The sequence below is a fragment of the Engystomops pustulosus genome, chromosome 3, assembly GCF_040894005.1.
Source record: "Engystomops pustulosus chromosome 3, aEngPut4.maternal, whole genome shotgun sequence".
Lineage (NCBI taxonomy): Eukaryota > Metazoa > Chordata > Amphibia > Anura > Leptodactylidae > Engystomops > Engystomops pustulosus.
The window spans coordinates 133,058,666-133,080,432 of record NC_092413.1 but is presented as its reverse complement, the minus strand read 5'-3'; the positions used below and the strand labels follow the sequence as shown (position 1 = coordinate 133,080,432).

Sequence of the window (21,767 nt, the reverse complement as noted above, 5' to 3'; positions counted from 1 at the left end):
TCTGGGATGTCTGGTTGAAAATATACATGTACAAGTTATGAATAATGCCAGGAATCAGGATAATGTTAAGAAAGGGCAAGTCTCTTGGTTAATATGAAAAATGATACAAGGCTGCAAGGATTTTCTTGTATATAACAGGGGTCGATGTGATATAAAGTATTTTGGTCTTGTGTGTGTGTTTCTTTAATACCGGACATTTCAATATTTCAAGATATTATGGTTTACCACATGTTTTATACATATGGAGCAAAAAGACTAGAACTTATATTTTACAATTACAATGCTGAATTTATTTCCTGATGTCAATACTGGGCCAATTTACTCATATGAGAAATGGTGGAACTGCAACAAGCAGTTTAGCAGTGGCAGGAGTTCTGTCAGTCCTGATTTTAACTGTATTTGCAACTTTAGGTCGAAGATACAGTTGGATACATTGACAGCAACATGTCTTTGTAGCATTGCCTTTAGGTTTTTGTTAGGTATCAGAACTTGTTTCTGCTAACATAATGCTCTTGGATCCGAACCACAAAGTTCTGGTCTCTGCCGAAATTTGGCAGTTTCAGTCCACTGACCCAGGCCCAAACTTCATCCAGGGTCTGGTTCCTGCTCAACCAATTGTAATGTGGCCAGCGTGTGCATGCGCACACTCACATGCTGACAACACTGTGCTTTTGCTATTTTGGTTATCATTGGGGAGCACCGATTTTCACTAAAATGGCGGCATTCATCGTTTGCTGCCACATTAGTCGACTTTGTGGTGTTTCTTAAAGATTTTACAGCCATGAATTCTGTCAGCACCTATAACCGGTGTTATGGAAGATGTGGTTTAGGTCGAGGTCTGAACAGAATTTTAAGTCTTCTTATTATTACGCACAAGAATTGATCAATGCATCTACAAAATTAATGTTTGTTCATTTCTACAAAAAGTACTTGTTCAACATTTGGGCATACTTTTTGCATACTGCAAATGTCATGAATACATTTTATATTCTTCACCTATAATGACCGCCTTCCATAGCTCCCACACATGTCAACCTAATGTTTCTGTATGCTGCATTGCAGTTCCCATTCTGTAGAGAATAGTATTCTACTCAGTCAATTACAATTTATTTCTATATTTTTCTTCATTTTAAGAAAATACTGAGATATATTTAGGCTTTGGTTACATTAAGCCTGTATAAAAAATACAAGGAGTAACAAAATGCAGCTTAATAGACAATCCTCTGTTTCTGATACAAAAAAAAAATTGAAACAGAAACAAATTTATTAGTCAACTATATACTACATTATGTCTCAGGAGTCCCCAAATGTTAATGGAGATTTCAAAAATGAATCCCATTTTGGGCAATGAATGATTAAATGATAAAATTATTGAAACAAATTATCACAGTTCAAATCTCTTGTTGTCCAAGGGTGATCCCTACCTCCCTTGTTCGCATGCTGTACCATAAACATGATCAGTGCCGAAAATTACTGGCCCTTTTTCATGATGCATCCATGGAGTCCAGTGTGTGGTCACAGGAGTAACTGCTAAGGAAATAATTAGAGACAATTTGGGGTCACCGCAGCAGACACACTGAAGTGGGTTGGAGATTGAAGAGGGGATTATTATCCTGTATAAATCCTAGAAACCTTTTGATTACATTTCGTTTTACTTGAAGTATAATTCTGCTATTAGAGCTCCCTGCAATCAACTGAAATTAATAAAAAGTCCTGGCAGCAAGTGTGCAATTTCCTTGTAGAAAATTGGGAAAATGATTTGATAAGATTCTATACATTGGTAGTAGATTAGGAGTCCCACTGTTATTAACATAAATGTTTTTTTCTCTTACAATTTAGATTTTACTTTAATTGTTTCAATCTTAGAGAACACTTGTCAAATTATGACCTACATAGTCTTTAGATTCCCAAATTTTGGTCATCTCAGTAAATAACATATGTTAAGGTCACTGTCTCCATCAGTCAAGCCTGAGGCTAGTACAGATGCTATTGCAAATTGAATTTAATTTACCAATAAACACTGTGTTAACAGAGCTTAGCAGTGAAAAGCTTATGATAAACCAGAATTACAGGCATTGTGCAGGAAGTAAGGGAATAACTGCTATGAAAAGGAAGTGCTGGCTGGATTTGATGCATTCTATAAAACTGAAGTTCATGTGATTGGACTTTCTCCTTATTTTTTTCTGTATTTGAGAATTATGGAAACCCTAACCATGCCATACTACTGCAGTTAAAATGATGACTCTTCCATCTGTGCCCAAGCTAATGAATATGTAATCAGTGTTTAGACTGCTTTGCTTTCCAGGGGATGCCGTATATCCCAGGACAGTTTTATTAAAGAAGTGTCTCAGGCTAATGTTAAAGGGCTGCACAATTTGTTTATCGGAAATAAATTAAAAGCCAAGATATATTTATAATACATGTCTTACATGGGAGTTCTGAAACATTTTAGAGCATGTTGTAAATGCACATTCTATTGCTTAAAGAACTGTTATTTTCAAAGTGTCATTAATCCTTTTTAATACTTTTTGTATAGACCAAAAACCATCATTAAAAGTATATATATACACATTAAAATGATAAATTATAATTACTCAGACTTAAAAAAAAAATAAAGAGGTCAAAAACTCCCAATAACCTGGTTGCAAAATTACTCTTCCCTTAAGGTTATGACTTAAGATGCAATGGGGGCTTCTTTGTAGATACAACTTTAGTAACCTTTATATTATTTTTTATCAGGGAGAAAGAGGCTTTGAAGGACTTCCTGGCACAAATGGTCCCAAGGTAAGAATATAATATCTCATGTTTCTTAAATGGTGAATTCATAGATGAAACTTATTGGTATTCTGGAAACAATATCATTTTTGCTGATTTTTAAAACTATATGATGAAGAATTTGAGTCTCTAGTATCCACGGCTATATCTGTAGGACATGCATGTGGCAGGTATAATGCAACGTTCCTTGCCTTTCTTTTTGGCTCTACACTTTAAATATTTCACTAGATTATTTGATTTTCAAGACAAGGTTGACAATATTATATCACAAAGTTAAATGCAAAATATGTCTATGATGTCCATATGTGTCTTTAAACAAGTTTTTAATTTAGTTTCAAGACAATAAGTACAAACATAAGCCTACTAGGCTTAACACATACACATAAGATGGAAATGAGTCGAATGGCAGTCGGATAAAAAAGTGCAGATTTACAATGACATTTTCTAGGATACAAAACATAGGATAATCCTTATCCACATAACAATTTTAAAGGTTGAAACGTAGGATACCTGTTTAAGCATATTCTTTATTAAGAGTGAATTAAAAACACAAGGAATAACTGGAAAAATCTGAGAATAGGAGGAATGAAGGGTGTTGGATGGGGTCAAAGAGAAGGATTTAGGTAGGTTTAGGTAGGGGTTGTCCTATGTTTGAGCACTCAGTATTATAGTTATGAGTTATATATTTGCAATATGCAATTTTAGATGTAAAATGAAATTTTAATGACTTTTACAGTGAGGCCTATAGTGGATGACTGTCCAGTTCCATCCTCTCACCACAATGTGGTTACTTTGTGAGATAAGTCTTACATCTTCTTTCAGAAGTCGCTATACTTATTAGAGATTATAGATAGCCATACATAGATTTAGACAACAGCAGAGATAGCAAAGTATTGATAAATACTTTAACAGTGAGTCATCTTTCTATAGTAGCGACTTTTACAACCTTTCTATAGCAACAGAAATATCGAGAATAGGGGAAAGGAAACAAGCTGGATTTTTCATGAAAACTTACAAAACCACCTAACAAAATATGTTTGTGGTCGTGGGACTAAGTTTAGGGGTGACAAAAAAAGACATCAAGCCATAAACTTCACGTCACAGAAACCAATAAAGAACCAAATCGCAGAAGAAGAAGAGTTGTCTGAACAATAGCCTAAATAAAACACCAGAAACTCATAAAACAAGGTCTCTCTAACATGGTAAGCTACCAGCCAAGCAAAACGTTTAACCCCTTGTTGCCGTAGCCACTTTTCACCTACCTGACATGGCCCATTTTTTCAAATCTGACATGTGTCACTAGAAGTGGTTATAACTTTGAAACACTTTAAAGGGAACCTGTCATCGGAAATTGGCCTACTAAACCAATACCAGCATGTTGTCAGGCAGTTAGATCATGTTTATTGCTTAGTGGCAGCACCCAGAAAACCAACGTTAAAGTTAGATGCATAAAGTCAGGGAGGCGGAGAGTTTAACATTGAAGTCATGCTTTCCCTGCCTCTGTACCAGTCCTCCCATCATGGGCCGTACTTCAGGAGATCTGATCAATGATGTCCGTGGATGCAGGACCATTAATTACAGTCAAAAGGGCTTTTTAAGGCAGGGAAAGTTTGACTTCAGTGTTAGACTCTCCACCTCCTTGACTTCATAAAACCACTTTACATCTCACTTCAAAGTTGATTTTCTGGATGATGCCATCACACTGGGTCATAAAAGAAACATCATCTAGAAGTTGCTCAGCTGCTTGACAACATACTGCTAGTGGTTTATTAGGCCGATTTCTGATGACAGGTTCCCTTTAACATATCCAGTCTATTTTCAGATTTTTTTCTCGTTACACATTTTACTTCATGTTAGTTGAAATTCAATATTTACTATATCTACTTTTTTGACATGTAGTCAAAACAGCAAAATAACTTGATAACTAACATTTACCGAATGTCTGCTTTATGTTGACATGTTTTATTGATGCTGGCTTTCATTTTTGTAGGATGTCACACTTTTGGTGTGATTTTTTACATTTTCATAAAAATGCTAAATCATACTTCAAAGTCATACCTGCTCAGATTTCAAGTCACTTTGAGAGGCCTAAATAATAGTAAAACTTCAGAAATTTTAGAAACTACACCCTCAACGTATGTAAAACAACTTTCATAAAGGTTAAAAAAAAAGATGCAATTTTGAAATTGGCTAAATGAAGGTATACTCAGTGCACAGAATACCAAAATGCTTCACAATGTTTGATATTTAATCTCTCAAAAGTATAACAATACCCCAAATGTAGTCGTAAACTGCTATTTGAGCACCAGCAGCTTCTGGTACTGGCTCTGTTCTGGAGCTGGTGCCAGAAGCTGGACATAGTAGTACATCACATGTCGGCAAGTCACTCCCGACTGTGACATACTACTATATATAATGTCAAGAAGGGGTCAGGAAACTGCTAATAGAGGGCACTGCTGCTTGCCGGTAGTACAGTAAGTGCCTGTGTCAAAGCTGGTCCTGTAATACAGGGAATAAAAGGGCTGGAGGCAGAGAACACTGCAGTGTGCAGACAAGAGTAGCTATTCATGAGAAAAATCTGACTATAATCAGAATATTTATGGTCGTATCCAGGGGCAACCAAATTGTAAACACCAGGACTGATAGACACAGTTTGGATTTAAATCTGTAAAATTCTGTATTTTTTGTTAATAGTGAATTAGAAAATATGTTATTTTGTTATCCCAAGTATATTTAAGAAACTTGTCTTCGTGAGAATACCCCTTTAACCAGCGCTAAACTGAGGGTGAAATAAACACTTTTAGGAAACCAGGCAGATAGAATATATGCCGCTCTACAGTCTGCCAAGTAAAAATCAAAGTTACAGTCAAAATTACTGCCAGAAATCTACTACTAGAAACCTATCAATAGGGCCTATCATTAAAATTTATTTTGGGGGGATTAGTTAGATTTCCTAGATTGGGATCTGAATATCTAGGCACTCACTCTCTCAGTGCTACCCCCCCCTTTCCTTGTGGTGTTAACAGGGGCTGCAACGGTGATTAATGTATTTTATACAGTGCATTTACACACACTACACTATCATGTTCACTAAAATTACCAGACAAATTGCACCCTGAGGGTTTATTACAATAACTAATTAATTACTAATGAAACTCTGTGAAAGAGACTAGGACTAGGTCTTGCATATCTAGCCTATGTATGCAGATAGTTTAAATTTACTACTATACTACATATACATCTTATGAGGAAGTGTTTTTTGGCTATGCCTGTTTGGCAGATAACAGGCATACGTTAACATTGTGTTTACTATGCGCTTTGTAAACGCAAATATTAACAGTAATGTAATTAGGCAAATCACCTCTTAGCTGTTGTAATGTGTAATGTAAAAATGTAATCAAAATGCAACGTGTGACCGCAGCCTCATACGTCGTCATCTCCCTGGGGTGTGACTACAGTGATTACAAACGCAGGGCACAGCCTCAAATCCAAAATTTACAGTAGTGTCCTCTCCTGCATATAACCCCCTCACGTGGCTTGTGTGCATGTGGATTTGAGACATTTGCAGCAAAAAGTCTCAAAAAGAAGCTAAATTTGTGCCATCCAGGATAGGGAAATCTAGTATCACAAGTAAAAAGACATGATCATACATAAGGCGCAAAAAAAAAATAGCTGCCAAATGTCTCAAACATTCACCACAGAAAGAAAAAATTATGATACATTTCCCCCTATGTGTACATAGATTTTTCCTTGTTTTTTGTAATACAGGCAGTCCCCAGGTTACATACAAGATAGGTTCTGTAGGTTTGTTCTTAAGTTGAGTTTGTATGTAAGATGGAAATGTATACTTTATAATTGTAACCCCCGACAAAAATGTTTTGGTCTCTGTGACAATTGGATTTTAAAAATGTTGGATTGTCATAAGAACCCGGATTAACAATAAATCTTAATTACAGACACCTTTGATAACTGTTAAAGCTGTTTATTGTAGCCTAGGACAGTGGTGGCAAACCTTTTAGAGACCGAGTGCCCAAACTACAACCAAAATCCACTTATTTAAAATGAAGTGCCAACATGGCATTTCAAGCAGTAACTTATTGCTAACTGTTCTACAACAACATTCAATTGTATTGGCTCTCTTAAGGCCACCAATAGAGTTGAAAGAAAATGGGCAAATTTAGACCATCATTGTAGCTTCTCTCCAGGAAGAATGGTGGGTCCAGCAAGAGGACCTTCAAAGACAATGCAGTTCTGTCCAATAACCACCTCAATTTTTCAGCAGTTCAAGTAGCCAATGAAATGTCGCTTTAAAATAGCTCTGAGGGCAGTATCTTTTAAGTTGCTTGGGACTGCAGGAACATTTGGTGGATTTGGTCCTGTTTGGTGAATGTGGGATAATGGCCTGAGTGCCCACAGAAAGGGCTCTGAGTGCCACCTCTGGCACCCGTGCCATAGGTTCGCCACCACTGGCCTAGGACTAAAGTACAGTAAATTACCAAAATCCAGAGGTCTGTTTGTAACTAGGGGTTGTATGTAAGTCAGGTGTTCTTAAGTAGGGGACCGCCTGTATTGGTGTTGACAGCAGGAAGTGAGTCTCTTCACTGTCTACTACTTTGTTCTACTGAGCAATAAAAACTTACAAACCTCTCTGCAGAAGGGATAGGTGTGACACATTCCCAATTCATGGGACAATGATTCTTATACGCTAGATAAATATGACTTGTAGTGGAACACACACCTGCAAAATTATTTCTATAAGCCAAGTCTCCTCAAATGTCTTCAAAATGTATACAGTAGTCAATGCTCATATACATTGGAATATCTTACGTTTATTAAATTATCAGATGATAATTTTCTATTAATACAATACAGATACAGTTCTATTGCTTGTTCATTGCATATTCCAGATCAATGACAGTAGTAGCTGTGAAACCTATGTCTAGTTAGATGGAACTTGTTTCTCCTTCAATGGTTTAGTAAACAATCTTCAGCCCTTCAGCAAATCACTTTTTCCTAAGGGTATTATCATGTTAATGTGTAAACTTAATACACACAAGCAGACGCTACAACGTTAAACAGATTTGGCAGTTTATGCTAGATGTATTATGGTCTAATTAAAATATCCTTTGTCTAGAAATACATCATAGTATTTGCTAACTTTTTTTACACTTTTATTTGATTCAACACATTGCTATTAAAGGGGTACTATTATCTGCACATTCACATTTAATTTAATTCATTTGCCACATGTTAACATTTCTTCAATTGGATGTTATTAAAAAAATGTCTCTGTATGAAGATAATTTCTCATAAATGTAGCCATGTTGTCCCTTATAAACAAGATAGCTTCCCCGGATACGACCACCTTAAATTTTGGCAGCAGTGGCCAGACATGCGCTATTGAGCCCTAACTGACCACCTGAATTCAGCGATCATTACCACAGGACGGCTGTGGAACATGTAGTAACTCCCGGACATTTCATATACAAACACCTTTTGTTTTGTTTGTGCAATCTCTCTAGCAGATTTCTAAGGGACAACATGGCTACATTTATGAGAAATTATCTTCACACAGAAACATTTTTTTAATAACATCTAATTGAAGAAATGTGTATATATATTGTCAGGCTTGCGGGTTGTGGATCCACTGGACCACTGCAGACGATGACTCAAGCCACTACCTGGGACCGGAGTCTAAGTGGTACCCGGTTTTCACCAGAGCCCGCCGCAAAGCGGGTTAGACAAGCTGCGGCGTGGTACCACCAGGTCGTTCCTCAGGCGTGACTTGTCTGCAGTGGCGGCCAAGGTTGAGGTACAAGAACGGCAATCAATCTCGTGGTCAAAGTCCAGGCTCAGGGTCAAGGCAGGCGGCAGAGATACAACGTCAGGGTTCAATCCGAGGTCAGCAACAGGAGGTCCAAGCAGGGGGTACGGGAACACAGAACAGCAGCACGGAGGAACACAGGTATACGGAAAACACAGAGGAGCTCAGGTAACACAGGAACACGGAGGGACACAGGAACGCAGGAGACACAGGAACGCAGGAGACTCAGGAACGCAGACTAATCGCAGTAAAGCTTTCTCTCAGGCTGTGAGGCACAAAGATCCGGCAGGGCTTGCAGGAAGAGGCAGGCTTACATAGATTTGGCAATATGGCCAGCGCCAATTAATGGCGCGCTGGCCCTTTAAATCTTGAGAAGGAGCCGCGCGCGCGCCCTAGCAGTCGGGGACGCGCGCGGACCGCGGAGGGAAGCGAGCCGGGAGCCGGGCCAGGTGAGACGCGCTGGCGTGAAGGGACCAATTAAAAGGTCCCTTCACTACATGGTAGGTCCCCAGGATTTTAAGTGACAAATAAGAGGGGGGCACAGATTCTACACTAAAGGTCAAAACATAAGGACTATCTCTTTAACTGTATGTGCTATTAGTAAATCAAGCCTCAAAATAGTTTATTTTTACAAATATTTGAAGTACTATATGAATAGGGTATAACCTCCTCACAGTAGGGGAATATTAACATCCAGTTTTCAATTTAGTCATGTATTTCTAAGAGAAATAACAATGCTTTGGCCCAACAGATCCCATTTTTCATTGTAAGTAGAAATATTAATGATATTGAATACAAATGATTCCCCAACAGAGAGAGTAGTCAGCCGCTATGCGACTCGTTGGCAGAAATTCATCATACGCCAGCACTCTGTGCCAGTGTATGATTAAGCCCTGCCCCTCTGGCACCGTTGGATAAGTCATGGGGGCTCTGGCCTTCTCATGTAACTGGCGGGTGGCTGCTCTGGCATGCAATTCTATGCCAGGTCCTGGTGTAGAATTGAGCTCTTTACAGCGACCCTTCAGCCCTGAATGGTTGCAGGTTATAGTGAGTGTGTAGGCATGGGGCAGGAACAACTTGCGCTGGCCCCCTCTTTTTCCTGGCTGCGCCTATCACAATACCTGGTGGTGTGTTATGCATTGACATTATTTTAGGGCTTGTATGCCAGAAAACTAGCATACAATCCTTGGTAATTCCTCCCTGTTGGATCATCCCTGTTGGATCACCAGAAGCAGTGCCCAACACAAGCTGAACACTTTTAATCCATCTTTCCCCCTAAATGGGTCACTTGGGAATGTTAAAGTGGTCCTTACATGCACATTAAATATATGAAGAAGCAGTAGGATTTCATCAACTGTGTATGGTTAGCAGGTTTCTTACAATAGACTATAGGTAGAAGTCATCATACAGTACTATATGCAAAATAATTGACAGCAAAACAAATGAAATTAGATTGATCCCCTACTTCATCATGTTGGGTTACATCATGATTTCTTCTCAGGTTGCCTTTAACCTAAATATCTGACAAACTCGGATGAGCGATGCTACAACAAAAAGAAAATCAATTTTGTGTAGAAAACCCCAGCAGTGACTATTGTTTTTATATTCTCTGTAGCACATTGCTGTTTTTTTTTGTTCCATTCCAGAGAAAACACTTGTTTTATTCTGTCTTCTTCTATGGTATTTGCTAAGTAACACGCCTGCATTCGTTCTTTCACATTTATTTTCATTTGAAAGAATTCCTGCTAGATCTACAGCTAGGTCAGATTGTTCTCTCCTCACAAATTGTGTGAGCATGTACTTCCCAGAAATAATATCGAGCTGTCCTTCACAATCGCACTATTTGCTTGTTACAAAGTGTTTCTACAGACGGTGTCAGCTTCTGCCTCCTCTCGCTCCCCAGTGTGTAAACATCCGGGTTCTGCAATAGTTCTATCAGCAATATCGGTGTCCTCCAGAGGTCTACATGTTGGTCAGGGCAGTGTGATCAATGTGAATAGTTGCAATCACTGTTGTGTTCCTTGGGATTTGCAAGACTTACTATAAATAGATATTTCACAGGTTGATGTCGAGCTGCTTCATCTATATTTAATAGATAAATCTTTCTTCACATCACTGTGAGCACTGCAGTCAGGTTAAATAGAACAACATGCTTTTTATTTTAGCCCCCGATGGCCATGTCTGTGACACATTTTTTCAGCTTTTTTTTATTTTCTTCATAAATCTGTCTAGACTCAAACTAAGGGAAGCTGTATGACAGGTCCAGTCTGTCTTGTGTTCATTTGCCAGTTTAGTGGAAACTAAAGCAGAATAATAAGTGGCAATACAACATTTATGAGTAATGAAGAAGCTTCATATTTCACATCTATCTTATGAACACGGGGGCTAGTGCAGTAGTCAGTGAAAATTTTTATATATAGCAATTGTTCATTTGTGGATGCCGATTATTTTCCACTGTTTATGCTATATTGATTTTTAAAATGTGATAGGATATTGTAATTTAATAAGGAAGCTTTGGGGACTCACCATAAAAATGGTCAAAGACCTCATACAAAATGTGCTGTGGACATACTGGGGGTCATTTACTAAGGGCCCGAATCGCGGTTTCCGTCGCATTCCTCGAATATTTCCAATTTGCGACGATTTTCCCTGAATTGCCCCGGGATTTTAGGGTACACAATCGGATTGTGGCTCATCGTGCCAGCATGCACACAACGGAAATCGGGGGACGTGGCCGTAAGAAAACCTGACGGATTTGGAAAAAACGCCGCATTTTTTTAAAAAAAGGGTCGCTTGACACGCGCTTACCTACACCCAGGATAGGACGGTGAACTTCAGTGAACTCCGACGGGATTCAGCGCAGCAGCGACACCTAGTGGACATCAGGCGCACTACCTTAGTGAATCGCTGGAAGACCCGAATCCTCGACAGAGAACGCGCCGCTGGATCGCGACATGACCGAGTAAGTAAATCTGCCCCACTCTGTTATTCAGAATGGGAACAATTTTGCACAAAAGCAAAATGCTATGTTTGGGTAAAAAGAGCTCTACAGGCGATCACCTACTTAGAATACCTGACTTACAGATGACCCCTAGTTACAAATGGACCTCTGGATGTTGGTAATTTACTCTACTTAAGCCTCAGGCTACAACAATCAGCTGTAACAGTTATCAAAAGTGTGTGCAAATAAGATTTATTGTTAATCCTGGTTCTTATGACAACACAACATTTTTAAAATCCAATTGTCACAGAGACCAAAAAAAATTTGGCTGGGGTTACAATTATAAAATATAAAGTTCTGACTTAAATAAGAACAAACATACAGAACCTATCTTGAACGTAAACCGGGTAACCGAGTAGCTATGATGCATGAATAGAGGAGCAGCATGGTTTAGTGTGACTTTGCTGGTTCAATTTTTGGGAACAACAGGTTCTACACTTTTTGCAGGAGAATATAAAGACAGCAGTTCACAACCTGAAAGGTAATATGACACCCAATGTAAACTTGGTGAAGCAGAAATAGATAAATACAGGCCTAACAAAGACACAATATTTTAATCCCTCCTCCCGTACGGCAATGGCCACTGCCTCTTCCCCAACCTCAATTTGCAGTACCCACTATCTCCAGCTGAAGATTAAACTCACTACACATTATATAGCACAATTAATAGATTACATAATCAGAACTACATCCATAGTAACCTTTAATCTGATATTTATATACTGAAATGCACAAACAAATGTATTACCACTGATAACACAGTTACAATAGTGCAGTGCTGTTTTTATGAATAACCTTTAGACGTTGGTTCCCACGAGTGCCAAATGTTTTGATTAAGAGTATTCTTTTACCCCACCCACCTTTGGGTCGTGAATGTTGTAATGTGGCTGTGTAGCTATTTTATTCAGTATTAATTAATTTCTTCAACATCTTACCATCTCATCTCTCCTTTAGATGTATCTGTCACAAATCGATTTACCCTCTCTAATTGGCTCTTAAGTAGAGCTTTAATGGTCGACCATGGATGAAAGCTATCAAATGTCAATAGCGAAATCCTGTCTGTAGGGTTAGTGAATAGATCAAACAAAAATTGACCATCACAGACATACACTAATGTTTTCAAGAAGCTTAATTCAGCGCTTAACCATAGTGAATTTGGCAATACGGTCTATTGAATCCTGCTCTCCAAAGAGATGAAGAGTCTCCTGGTCATCGATCCAGATGACAAGAATATCAGCCACATACCTAAGCCAAATGGAATATGAAATATTGTTGGGTATATGTGGCTGGGGTGCACCAAGGATTCCTGTAACACATCCATGAAGAGATTGCTATATTAGTTATGTTCTCAACATGGAACTCAGTGGGGCACATGTATAATTAATCTGGCCTTGTCAGACATTTCTTACAGGTATTGACGTATTGATATTTGCAACTTCGTAAAACAAAAATTGCAAAAAAGTCTCCAAAAGTTGCAATCAGCTTGAAGCTAATTTCTACGCCTAGTCAGGAAAAGCCTTAGATTTGCACCAAAGTTTGCCATTTTTTTTTAAAACTCACAACTTTCACATCTGGATTTAGGTAATAATTCAAGGAGCACTGCAGAAAAATAGACAATGGTGAACTTTAAAGGGAGGCTATCTTAGATGCAAAAAAGTTTTAAATTAGCACATGTGCCATGAAAAGTCTCGAAAATAAAGAAAAAGACAAGCAAGTAGAGCACTAGTGTGAAAAGGAAAAGATAGAAGCTGTTATATCCTTTTATCTTCTCCTTTGAGTTGCCCAGGCACATACTTGGAAGACTTTGGGAGGATCACTACCAAAAGACTAAAGGTGCACTATTGTGTAGGAGTTTCAGACACCTTATTAAAATGTATATTTATTAAATGTACAAGTTTCTAGAAAAAAAAAATCAGTGGCATGAAATAGCCCTGAAATAATCGCAAATGCTGGCTTATTGCTAGCACTTGCAATTATTTACCCCAATCCGCCACCTTCACACCAGAGGGGTGTGGCCATTCAAGTGGAGGGTGCGGATGGCCAGGATTGGGCAGGCATGGGGAGTTACTCGCTGCAGCTGGCAAATTTTCACATGTGAAAATTCGCCGGCACTGTTTATTTCTACACCAGGAGATGAACACTGCGCACGAGCTGGAGCCTCTTGATGTATTGGGGTGCACAAGAGCAGCAGCTTATGATAAATACCTCCCAATGTCTGTATTGGCTTGATAACTTCTTAGTGTGAGCTATAAATATCTGCAATAAATTCTACCTACTGATTTCCATCTCCCACTGGAAAGATGGAATTCCATATTTCAATGGAACACCAATGTGGCTTTTGTGACATGTCCGACATTTCCTCTCCCTAGATCATGTAGAAAATCGGGTTTATGTTATACTATGTAGAACGGCTGACATGTCATTAGTTATATTAGCATAATTATTTTAGTCTTATCCTTTACATAGCATGCCCTATAATGCAATTACATGTGAATAACCAGCCATAATGAACATGTGATGTGACATTTGGTCCTCATGTAACTATCCATTACTAAATCCTATATATTTCTTTTATGTGATAGCCCATCACATAGGTTATATTTTGTAAGGAGGAATCATCTAAATACTCAAGAGACTCCATTTAGCACTTACCTTTGACACTAGTCTTTTTAGAGTTATGAAGTAGTGCCTCTTTGAAACCTCATCTGCTATCTATAGCTCTCTATTTTCCTGTAGTTAGATCCTTTTTAGTTTCTGTGTTCACAAAGGAAAGGTCATAGATTAAAGCAAAGTTTAGCTTAAATACAGGTAGTGGGTCTTTTAATGGAATTATTCCTTCACATTATTAATCTAAAAATACATGAGACATTCATTTGGTGCTTTAGAAATTGCTAGATGGAATATGTAGAAAGTTTGCATGTTTTCTAACTGATCTGAAAATGTAAATGAAGTTAGTAATAAAATAAAAATACATGTAAATTTATGGCACACAGGGATTAAATCTATATGTAGAGGATACTCTGGCTGTACTATCTTCAAACAGAGTGGGTGTTTTTCGTATTATATATTTATCCAGGGTGTTAACATTTTTAGTGCCATCTTCACCACCCGCAGGCAGTCATCGGTGGTGGGAAATTCTTTGCCAAGACAGCTCAGAGCTAGGGATGAGCGGACCCTAGTTGGCGGAACTCTGTTGGACCCCAAGATAAAAATCCTGTTTGCTGAAAACTAAACAATCTCTGATTAGATTTGCTTGATTTTGATTGTAGATTTCCTTGAATATATTTAAACACATAACAGTCAGGGTGGTAGGTGACAAGCCCTCTCAATAGAGCCAGTGGCCCATTTTGGGAACTGATACTTCAACTTACTCATATTTGCAGTAATTTTTTAAAACAAGTAAACATCTTTATGCTAATTCTAAGAGTTGTAAATCTTTATATGAAAAATTTCATTTATGACTGTTGAAATTTTATTTGAACTTTTGTTTTCCAGGGAGAACCTGGAATTGATGGCAATATAGGAGAAAAAGGTGAAATGGTAGGTTTATCTTCAAGACTTTTTGTAACCACACTTTGTTATTTTTTACATAATATTAAACTTTATTTATACAATGGCTTTACTTCAACTAATGTACAATTGTAACGGGTGATTCAAAAAAATATTATCCCACACTGTGGTTATGGGAGACCCTTTTCCCGAGTTACATATTTAATTTTTTTTATTGATTAGAAATTATTTCTCAGACTGCATTTTCAGATTTAGGCATAACTTACCCATTCTCGCACCTCAACATAATAGTACATCCATGCAGGAAAGTACTTCCCGCAAATAGACATACCAGCTGTGTTAGCTGTATGTCAGGATTCAGGATGAGTGGATCTTCTGGACCACACCGGAATCTGGTACTAGCCAACACCAAGGACCGGAATCTCAGTGGCACCTGGTCTTGACCAGAGCCCACCGCAAAGCAGGATGGTCTCGCTGCAGCAGGTTACCACCAGGTCATTCCACAGGTGCAACTAGCCCATGGTGGCAGCCGAGGTCGAGGTACCTTAGCGGAAGACAGTCTCATGTTCAGGCACAGGGTCAGGGCAGGCGACAGAGATGCAATGTCAAGTCCAATCCGGGGTCAGCAACGGGAGGTCTAGGCAGATGGGAATGGGAACACAGGCACACGGGACACAGGAACACAGGAAGGCAGGACAGGGGAACTCAGGAGCAGGAACACACAGGACCAGGAACGCAGGATACACGGGAACACACAGGAATGCTGGACACGGGAACTTAGGAGCAGGAACGCAGGATACACGGGAACGGAGGAGACACAGGAACATCGCTGGAGAGCTTTCTCTAGGGCATAGGCCCAAAGATTCGGCAGGGTTTGCAGGAAGAGGCATTGTTAAATGGATTACCTGAAAATGGCCAGAGGCAATTAGTGGTGTGCTAGCCATTTAAATCTCCTGAAGCCAGCGTGTGCACCCTCGGAGTAGGGAATGCACACCGACAGCCGAAGAGGATGGAGCAGGATCTGGTGAGTTGAGCGCGCGATGCGCTGGCAAGGAGATCGGGGCATGGGTGAGCCCGCCACCTGTAATATGGGTCGCAGGGACCACCTGTGACCGTACCCCCCCCTTCGACCTCCCCCTCTTCCTGGGCTGGCGAAATCTTTGCAGGAGATCCTGGTCCAGGATATTATCCTCGAGCTCCCAAGATCTCTCCTCCGGCCTGAATCCTTTCCAGTCAACCAAGAAGAACCGCTTACCCCTCACAGTCCTCATATCAAGGCTCCTTTACCTCATAGATGTTGGATTGATGCAACTCAGCACCTCGAAGGGACCCAGGAAACGAGGACCAAGCTGGTAGCCAGGGATCTTGAACCAGACATACTTGGAAGACAGACAGACTTTGTCACCAGGAGCTATGACAGGAGGAGGCCTGCATCTTTTATCGGCCTGGGACTTGGTTCAGGTTGAAGCCTGTAATAAGGAAAGACGAGTCTGCTCCAAGATGGTCTTCAGGTCCTGTACCAATTCCTCAACAGCAGGAACATCCGATGACATGGCAGAGGAAGAGGAGGGTGAGGATGCAGTCCATAATTACCGTATATACTTGAGTATAACCCGACCTGAGTATAAGCCAAGACCCCTAATTTTACCATCAAAAACTGGGAAAACCTATTGACTCGAGTATAAGCCAAGGGTGGGAAATGCATTGGTCACAGACCCCCCCCCAGTATATAGCCAGCCAGCCCCCTATAGTATACAGCCTGCCCCCTGTAGTATACAGCCTGCCCCCAGTAGTGTACAGCCAGCCCAGCCTGCCCCCAGTAGTATACACCTGCCCCCAGTAGTATACAGCCACCCCAGCCTGCCCCCAGTAGTATATAGCCAGCCCAGTCTGCCCCCAGTAGTATACAGCCAGCCCAGCCTGCCCCTAGTGGTATATAGCCAGCCCAGCCTGACCCCAGTAGTATACAGCCAGCCCAGCCTCCCCCCAGTAGTATACAGCCACATCAGCCTGCCTCCAGTAGTATACAGCCACCTCAGCCTGCCCCCAGTAGTATACAGCACTGCCCAGCCTGCCTCCAGTAGTATACAGCACAGCCCAGCCTACCCCCAGTAGTATGCAGCATAGCCCAGCCTGACCCCAGTAGTATACAGCACAGCCCAGCCAGCCCCCAGTAGTATACACCACAGCCCAGCCTGCCCCCAGTAGTATACAGCACAGCCCAGCCTGCCCCCAGTAGTATACAGCCAGCCCAGCATTAAAAAAAAAAAAACTTATATACTCACCCTCCGATGGTCCCGATGTGCAGCGCTGCTCCCCCGATGTCCGCGCGGCTTGTCTTTTGGTTTCCGCGCCTATCTTCTGTCTTCTGTAACATCGTGCTGGGTGCATGTTACAGAGCGAAAGAAGACAGGCGTGGAAGCAAGAAGAGGACCCGTGCAGACATCGGGGGAGCAGCGCTGCACATCGGGGCCACTGGAGGGTGAGTATATAAGTTTATTATTTTTTAAGTATTTTTTAAGTGTATTGACTCGTGTATAAGCCAAGGGGACGTTTTTCAGCACATTTTTTGTGCTGAAAAACTCGACTTATACACAAGTATATACGGTAATAAAAAATGGAGCCGAGCCCGTGGATGCAGAGTCCAAGGAGTTGTAAGAGAACAACAGAGTGGACCAATAATCCTGACGGGCAGAAACAAAGTGACGCAAATAGAAGCCCACGGACTGATTAACTCTTTCCACCTGCCCAATAGATTGGGGTTAATAGGCGGAAGAGAAGTCCAATTTCACTTGAAGTTGGTTGCAGAGAGAACACCAGAATTTAGAGACAAACTGAACCCCACGGTCAGTGACGATGTGCAGGCGAAGTCTATGGAGTCACTCTTCTAAGACAAGCTTAATCGCCAATTTTTCTCGATCTCCTATGGAATAATTTCTTCTCTGCGGAGGAGAAAGACTTGAAGAAAAATTCACAGGTGAGGGTTCGGCCTTTGGGACCCTTCTGCATGAGAACAACACTGGCCCCTACTGAGGAGGCATCTACTTCCAGATAGAAAGGCTTCTCTGTGTCAGGACGCACCAGAACTGAAGCTGAAGAAAACATAGACTTTAAGTTCATGAAAGCCTCCTTAGCTGCTGAAGGCCAGAGTCGGGGGTTTGCACCTTTCTTGCCATTAGTAATTTGCGAAGCCCAGAAACCGCTGTATAGCACATAGTCCTACAGGACGGGGCCACTGAAGAACCGCAGACATCTTGGCAGGATCCCTCTGGAGAATTCTGTCGGAGATAATATAGCCGAGAAATGGAATACTCCGCTGAGGGAATTGGTACTTCTCAAGTTTGGAGTAAAGGTGCTTGGCCCTTAAACGACTGAGGACTTGCCATACGTGGACTTGGTGGGTCTCAAGGTCCAGAGAGAATACCAGGATATTGTCCAAATAGACCACAACACAGACATAAAGCAAGTCTCTAAAGATGTCATTAACGAATTCCTGGAAGACAGCTGGTGCATTATAGAGTCCAAACAGCATCACCAGGTGTCCATTACGGGTATTAAAAGCGGTCTTCCACTCATCTCCCTGATGGATACGAATGAGGTTGTAGGCCCCTCGAAAATACAATTTGGAGAGGATCTTGGCTCCTTGAAGACGATCAAACAACGTGATCATCGGCAACGGATAGCGGTTCTTAACTGTGACCTTGTTAAGACTGCGGTAGTCAATGCATGGACAGAGTGACCTGTTCTTTTTGGTCACAAAGAAAAAGCCTGCACCAGCCACAGAAGAGGACTTGTGTATGAATCCCCTCTGCAGGTCCTCTTTGATGTAGTCCAACATTGCTGCAGTTTCTGGTACTGAGAGGCTCCGTTTCAACACGCGGCCCCGAGGAGGGGACGTACCCAGCAGCAGAACCACAGGTCAGTAGTAGGGGTAGCAGTGTGTAAGGACTTTACCCTTGATATCAGACCCCCCTATGCTGTTTACCATAAGGATCCAAACTTTCAGAGCATTCAAATATAAGTCTATATAACAAAAAATAAGTTAAAAAATAAAAAAAATAAGTCAGTCCTTAAAATGACTCTTTTCCTTTAGAAAAACCTAATAAAATATAAAAAACACATATACACAAAAACCCACATACCATATATACTCGAGTATAAGGCCCCTGATTTTTACACAAAAAACCTGTCGACTCAAGTATAAGCCGAGGGTGGGAAATGCATTGGTCACAGCCTCCCCCTTGTATAACGCCAGTGCCTGCTTCCTTTTATATAGCCAGCAGCCCTTGCCCCCTTGTATATAGCAAACAGCCCCCTACTATATAACCAGTGCCTTCCCTCCAGTATATATCCACTGCCTGCCCCCCAGGATATAGCCAGTACCTGCCCCAAAGTATATAGCCAGTGCCAGCCCCCCAGTATATAGCCCCCCATGTATATCCAGTGCCTTCCTCACCGTATATAGCCAGTGCCTGCCCCCAGTATATAGACAGTGCCTTCCCCCCAGTAAATAGCCAGTCCCTCCCCCCATATATAGCTAGTACCTATTCCCCCGGTATATAGCCCCCACCCCGTATATAGGCTGTGCCTGCGCCCCCTGTATATAACCAGCAGCTCCCTGCCCAGCCAAAAAAAAAACAGTTTTACTCACCTTTCTGATGCAGGTGCCTCAGGTTTGATGATTTTCCCAAAAATTTCAAAAATCGCACCCAAATTCTAAATCTCATAACATCCTAGAAAAATGAGAGGATGCAAAATAATCTATGTCAACATAAAGAGACATTTGGAAATTTAAGTTGTGAATTAATTTGGGTGGAAAGACTGTCTGCTTGAATAGTAGAATTTTAGAGCTATCTGTTTTTTCATAACTAAACACCAAAGATGTTTAAAATAATTTGAAGCACAATATGTCAATAGAAAACAATCTCAAAATCTCCTGGATATATTAATGTGTAACAAAGTTATCACTACCTATAGTAACACATGGCAGAGTTGAAAAATGGGGCTGTGTTTTTGAGGCCAAAATAAGAAGAATCCCAAAGGGGTTAGTAAAAATGAATTCTGGATTTTCGTAAGTTAGCCAAATCAATGGTGTAAGACAAAATGTACAGTGCACATATTTTCCATACACTGATCTATCAAGTTAAATGGTGGCCTTTAACAGTTTCAAAATATATAAAGATATACTGTATGATAAGATCTTATATATTACTATAATAATTTTGATTGACATTTGATACCACCAGGCCAATAAGATGTGTACAATGTATGACTTATGAGATATTAATAAGGTAATATATTATGTGGCCCTGTGATGAGAATTAAAGGCTACACTTCCTAGAAATGCAATAGAATGTGAGATAAGTCACTGTAACACCATAGATCAGAATGAAGTACACTGCAATACACCATTTATCAAATCCACATGAATACCACAATAGTTGCTAAATTGCTTTTTGAGCCGTCATGGCTGGAAATTGATTCAAGTATTTATATTTTATTTTATGCTTCTGGCAAACTTCTACTACTGGAGCTGCTATCTTTTATAGGAATGCAAATTCCAATATCCATATTAAACTATAAAGAGAAGAGTAATATGAAACGACTTGGTTTCTGCACCTCTCTAGAGGGACCTAAAGCTTCAGGCAAGATAATTCCAGCTTCAAGAGGTTTCATGGTGTTATCATCTGCATTTCCGAAAATAGCCCTTTTTGACTATCTGTAGTATCTGTTAAGCTTTGCAAATAGGTTTTGATTTCTTGAGATGGGCACCTTTCTTCAGCTTGGAATGACTTGTTAATTATTTACAAGTGCCTTAGCAGCTGTGTCAAATTTTTCGGAGATTTGAGACACGTTGGCTGATGTCACGGATATGAATTTGCAGTTGTTGCTGCCATTCTCTTATTGTTCTGTTACTCAGATTGAGATCATGTTTAGTTTGAGACATTGTGTTCCTATTTTCATATCTAGATTCAGGATTATCATTTATGTGATATCAATATTTTTTTTTTTGTTATTCTTTCCTACGGCTTTTGGTTCTTTTTTAGAGCATTGAAAAGCTTTAGTGTGCTGTGGTCTACAGATTATTATAATTAAAATTACCTAATAAATCATAGTTTTGCTGTAACTGATTTATAATATGATTTATTTACCATAAAATAACTTACTATTTCTGTATACACAGTGCATATTGTATTTTAACATGTATATGGCGGTCCCCTACTTAAGGACACCCGACTTACAGACAACCCATAGTTACAGACGGACCCCTCTGCCCACTGTGACCTCTGTGAAGCTCTCTGGATGCTTTACTATAGTTCTAGGCTGCAATCATCAGCTGTAAGGTGTCTGTAATGAAGTTTTATTGATAATCCTTGGTCCCATGATAGCACAAAATTTTGAAACTCCAATTGTCAGTAAGGCAAAAAAATTTTGTCTGGATCTACAATTATAAAATATAGAGTTTCGACTTACATACAAATTCAACTTAAGAACAAACCTATATATTACAGTTTACATTTGATTCCGTAACACCCTATCCCTTTTCTGTTTTTGTTCTTTTTCTCTACCATGCCAAAGCAATACCTTTTTTTAAATTTCACTGATAACTTACTTTCTGTGGAACAAATTGAACTTTGTAGCGGCACCATATAACAT

At 40.1% G+C, this 21,767-nt stretch overlaps 1 protein-coding gene and 1 long non-coding RNA gene across 5 annotated transcripts in view; one reads left to right on the top strand and one right to left on the bottom strand.

The window, feature by feature from the left end:
- Nucleotides 1-19,837, bottom strand: part of LOC140121952 (uncharacterized) — a 29,318-nt gene extending 9,481 nt beyond the window's left edge. Inside the window, exons 1-2 of the long non-coding RNA XR_011854227.1 lie at nucleotides 19,762-19,837; nucleotides 14,253-14,354 (exon numbers count right to left, since the gene is read on the bottom strand). This is a non-coding gene — a long non-coding RNA (uncharacterized lncRNA). The remainder of the gene's footprint in view (nucleotides 1-14,252; nucleotides 14,355-19,761) is intronic.
- The window catches only part of COL19A1 (collagen type XIX alpha 1 chain), a 553,058-nt gene that overhangs the window by 144,630 nt on the left and 386,661 nt on the right, over nucleotides 1-21,767 (top strand). For all 4 annotated transcript variants that reach the window (XM_072142184.1, XM_072142183.1, XM_072142182.1 and 1 more), the window contains 2 exons: nucleotides 2,740-2,784; nucleotides 15,096-15,140. In XM_072142184.1, the coding sequence (XP_071998285.1) occupies nucleotides 2,740-2,784; nucleotides 15,096-15,140 (90 nt within the window). The remainder of the gene's footprint in view (nucleotides 1-2,739; nucleotides 2,785-15,095; nucleotides 15,141-21,767) is intronic.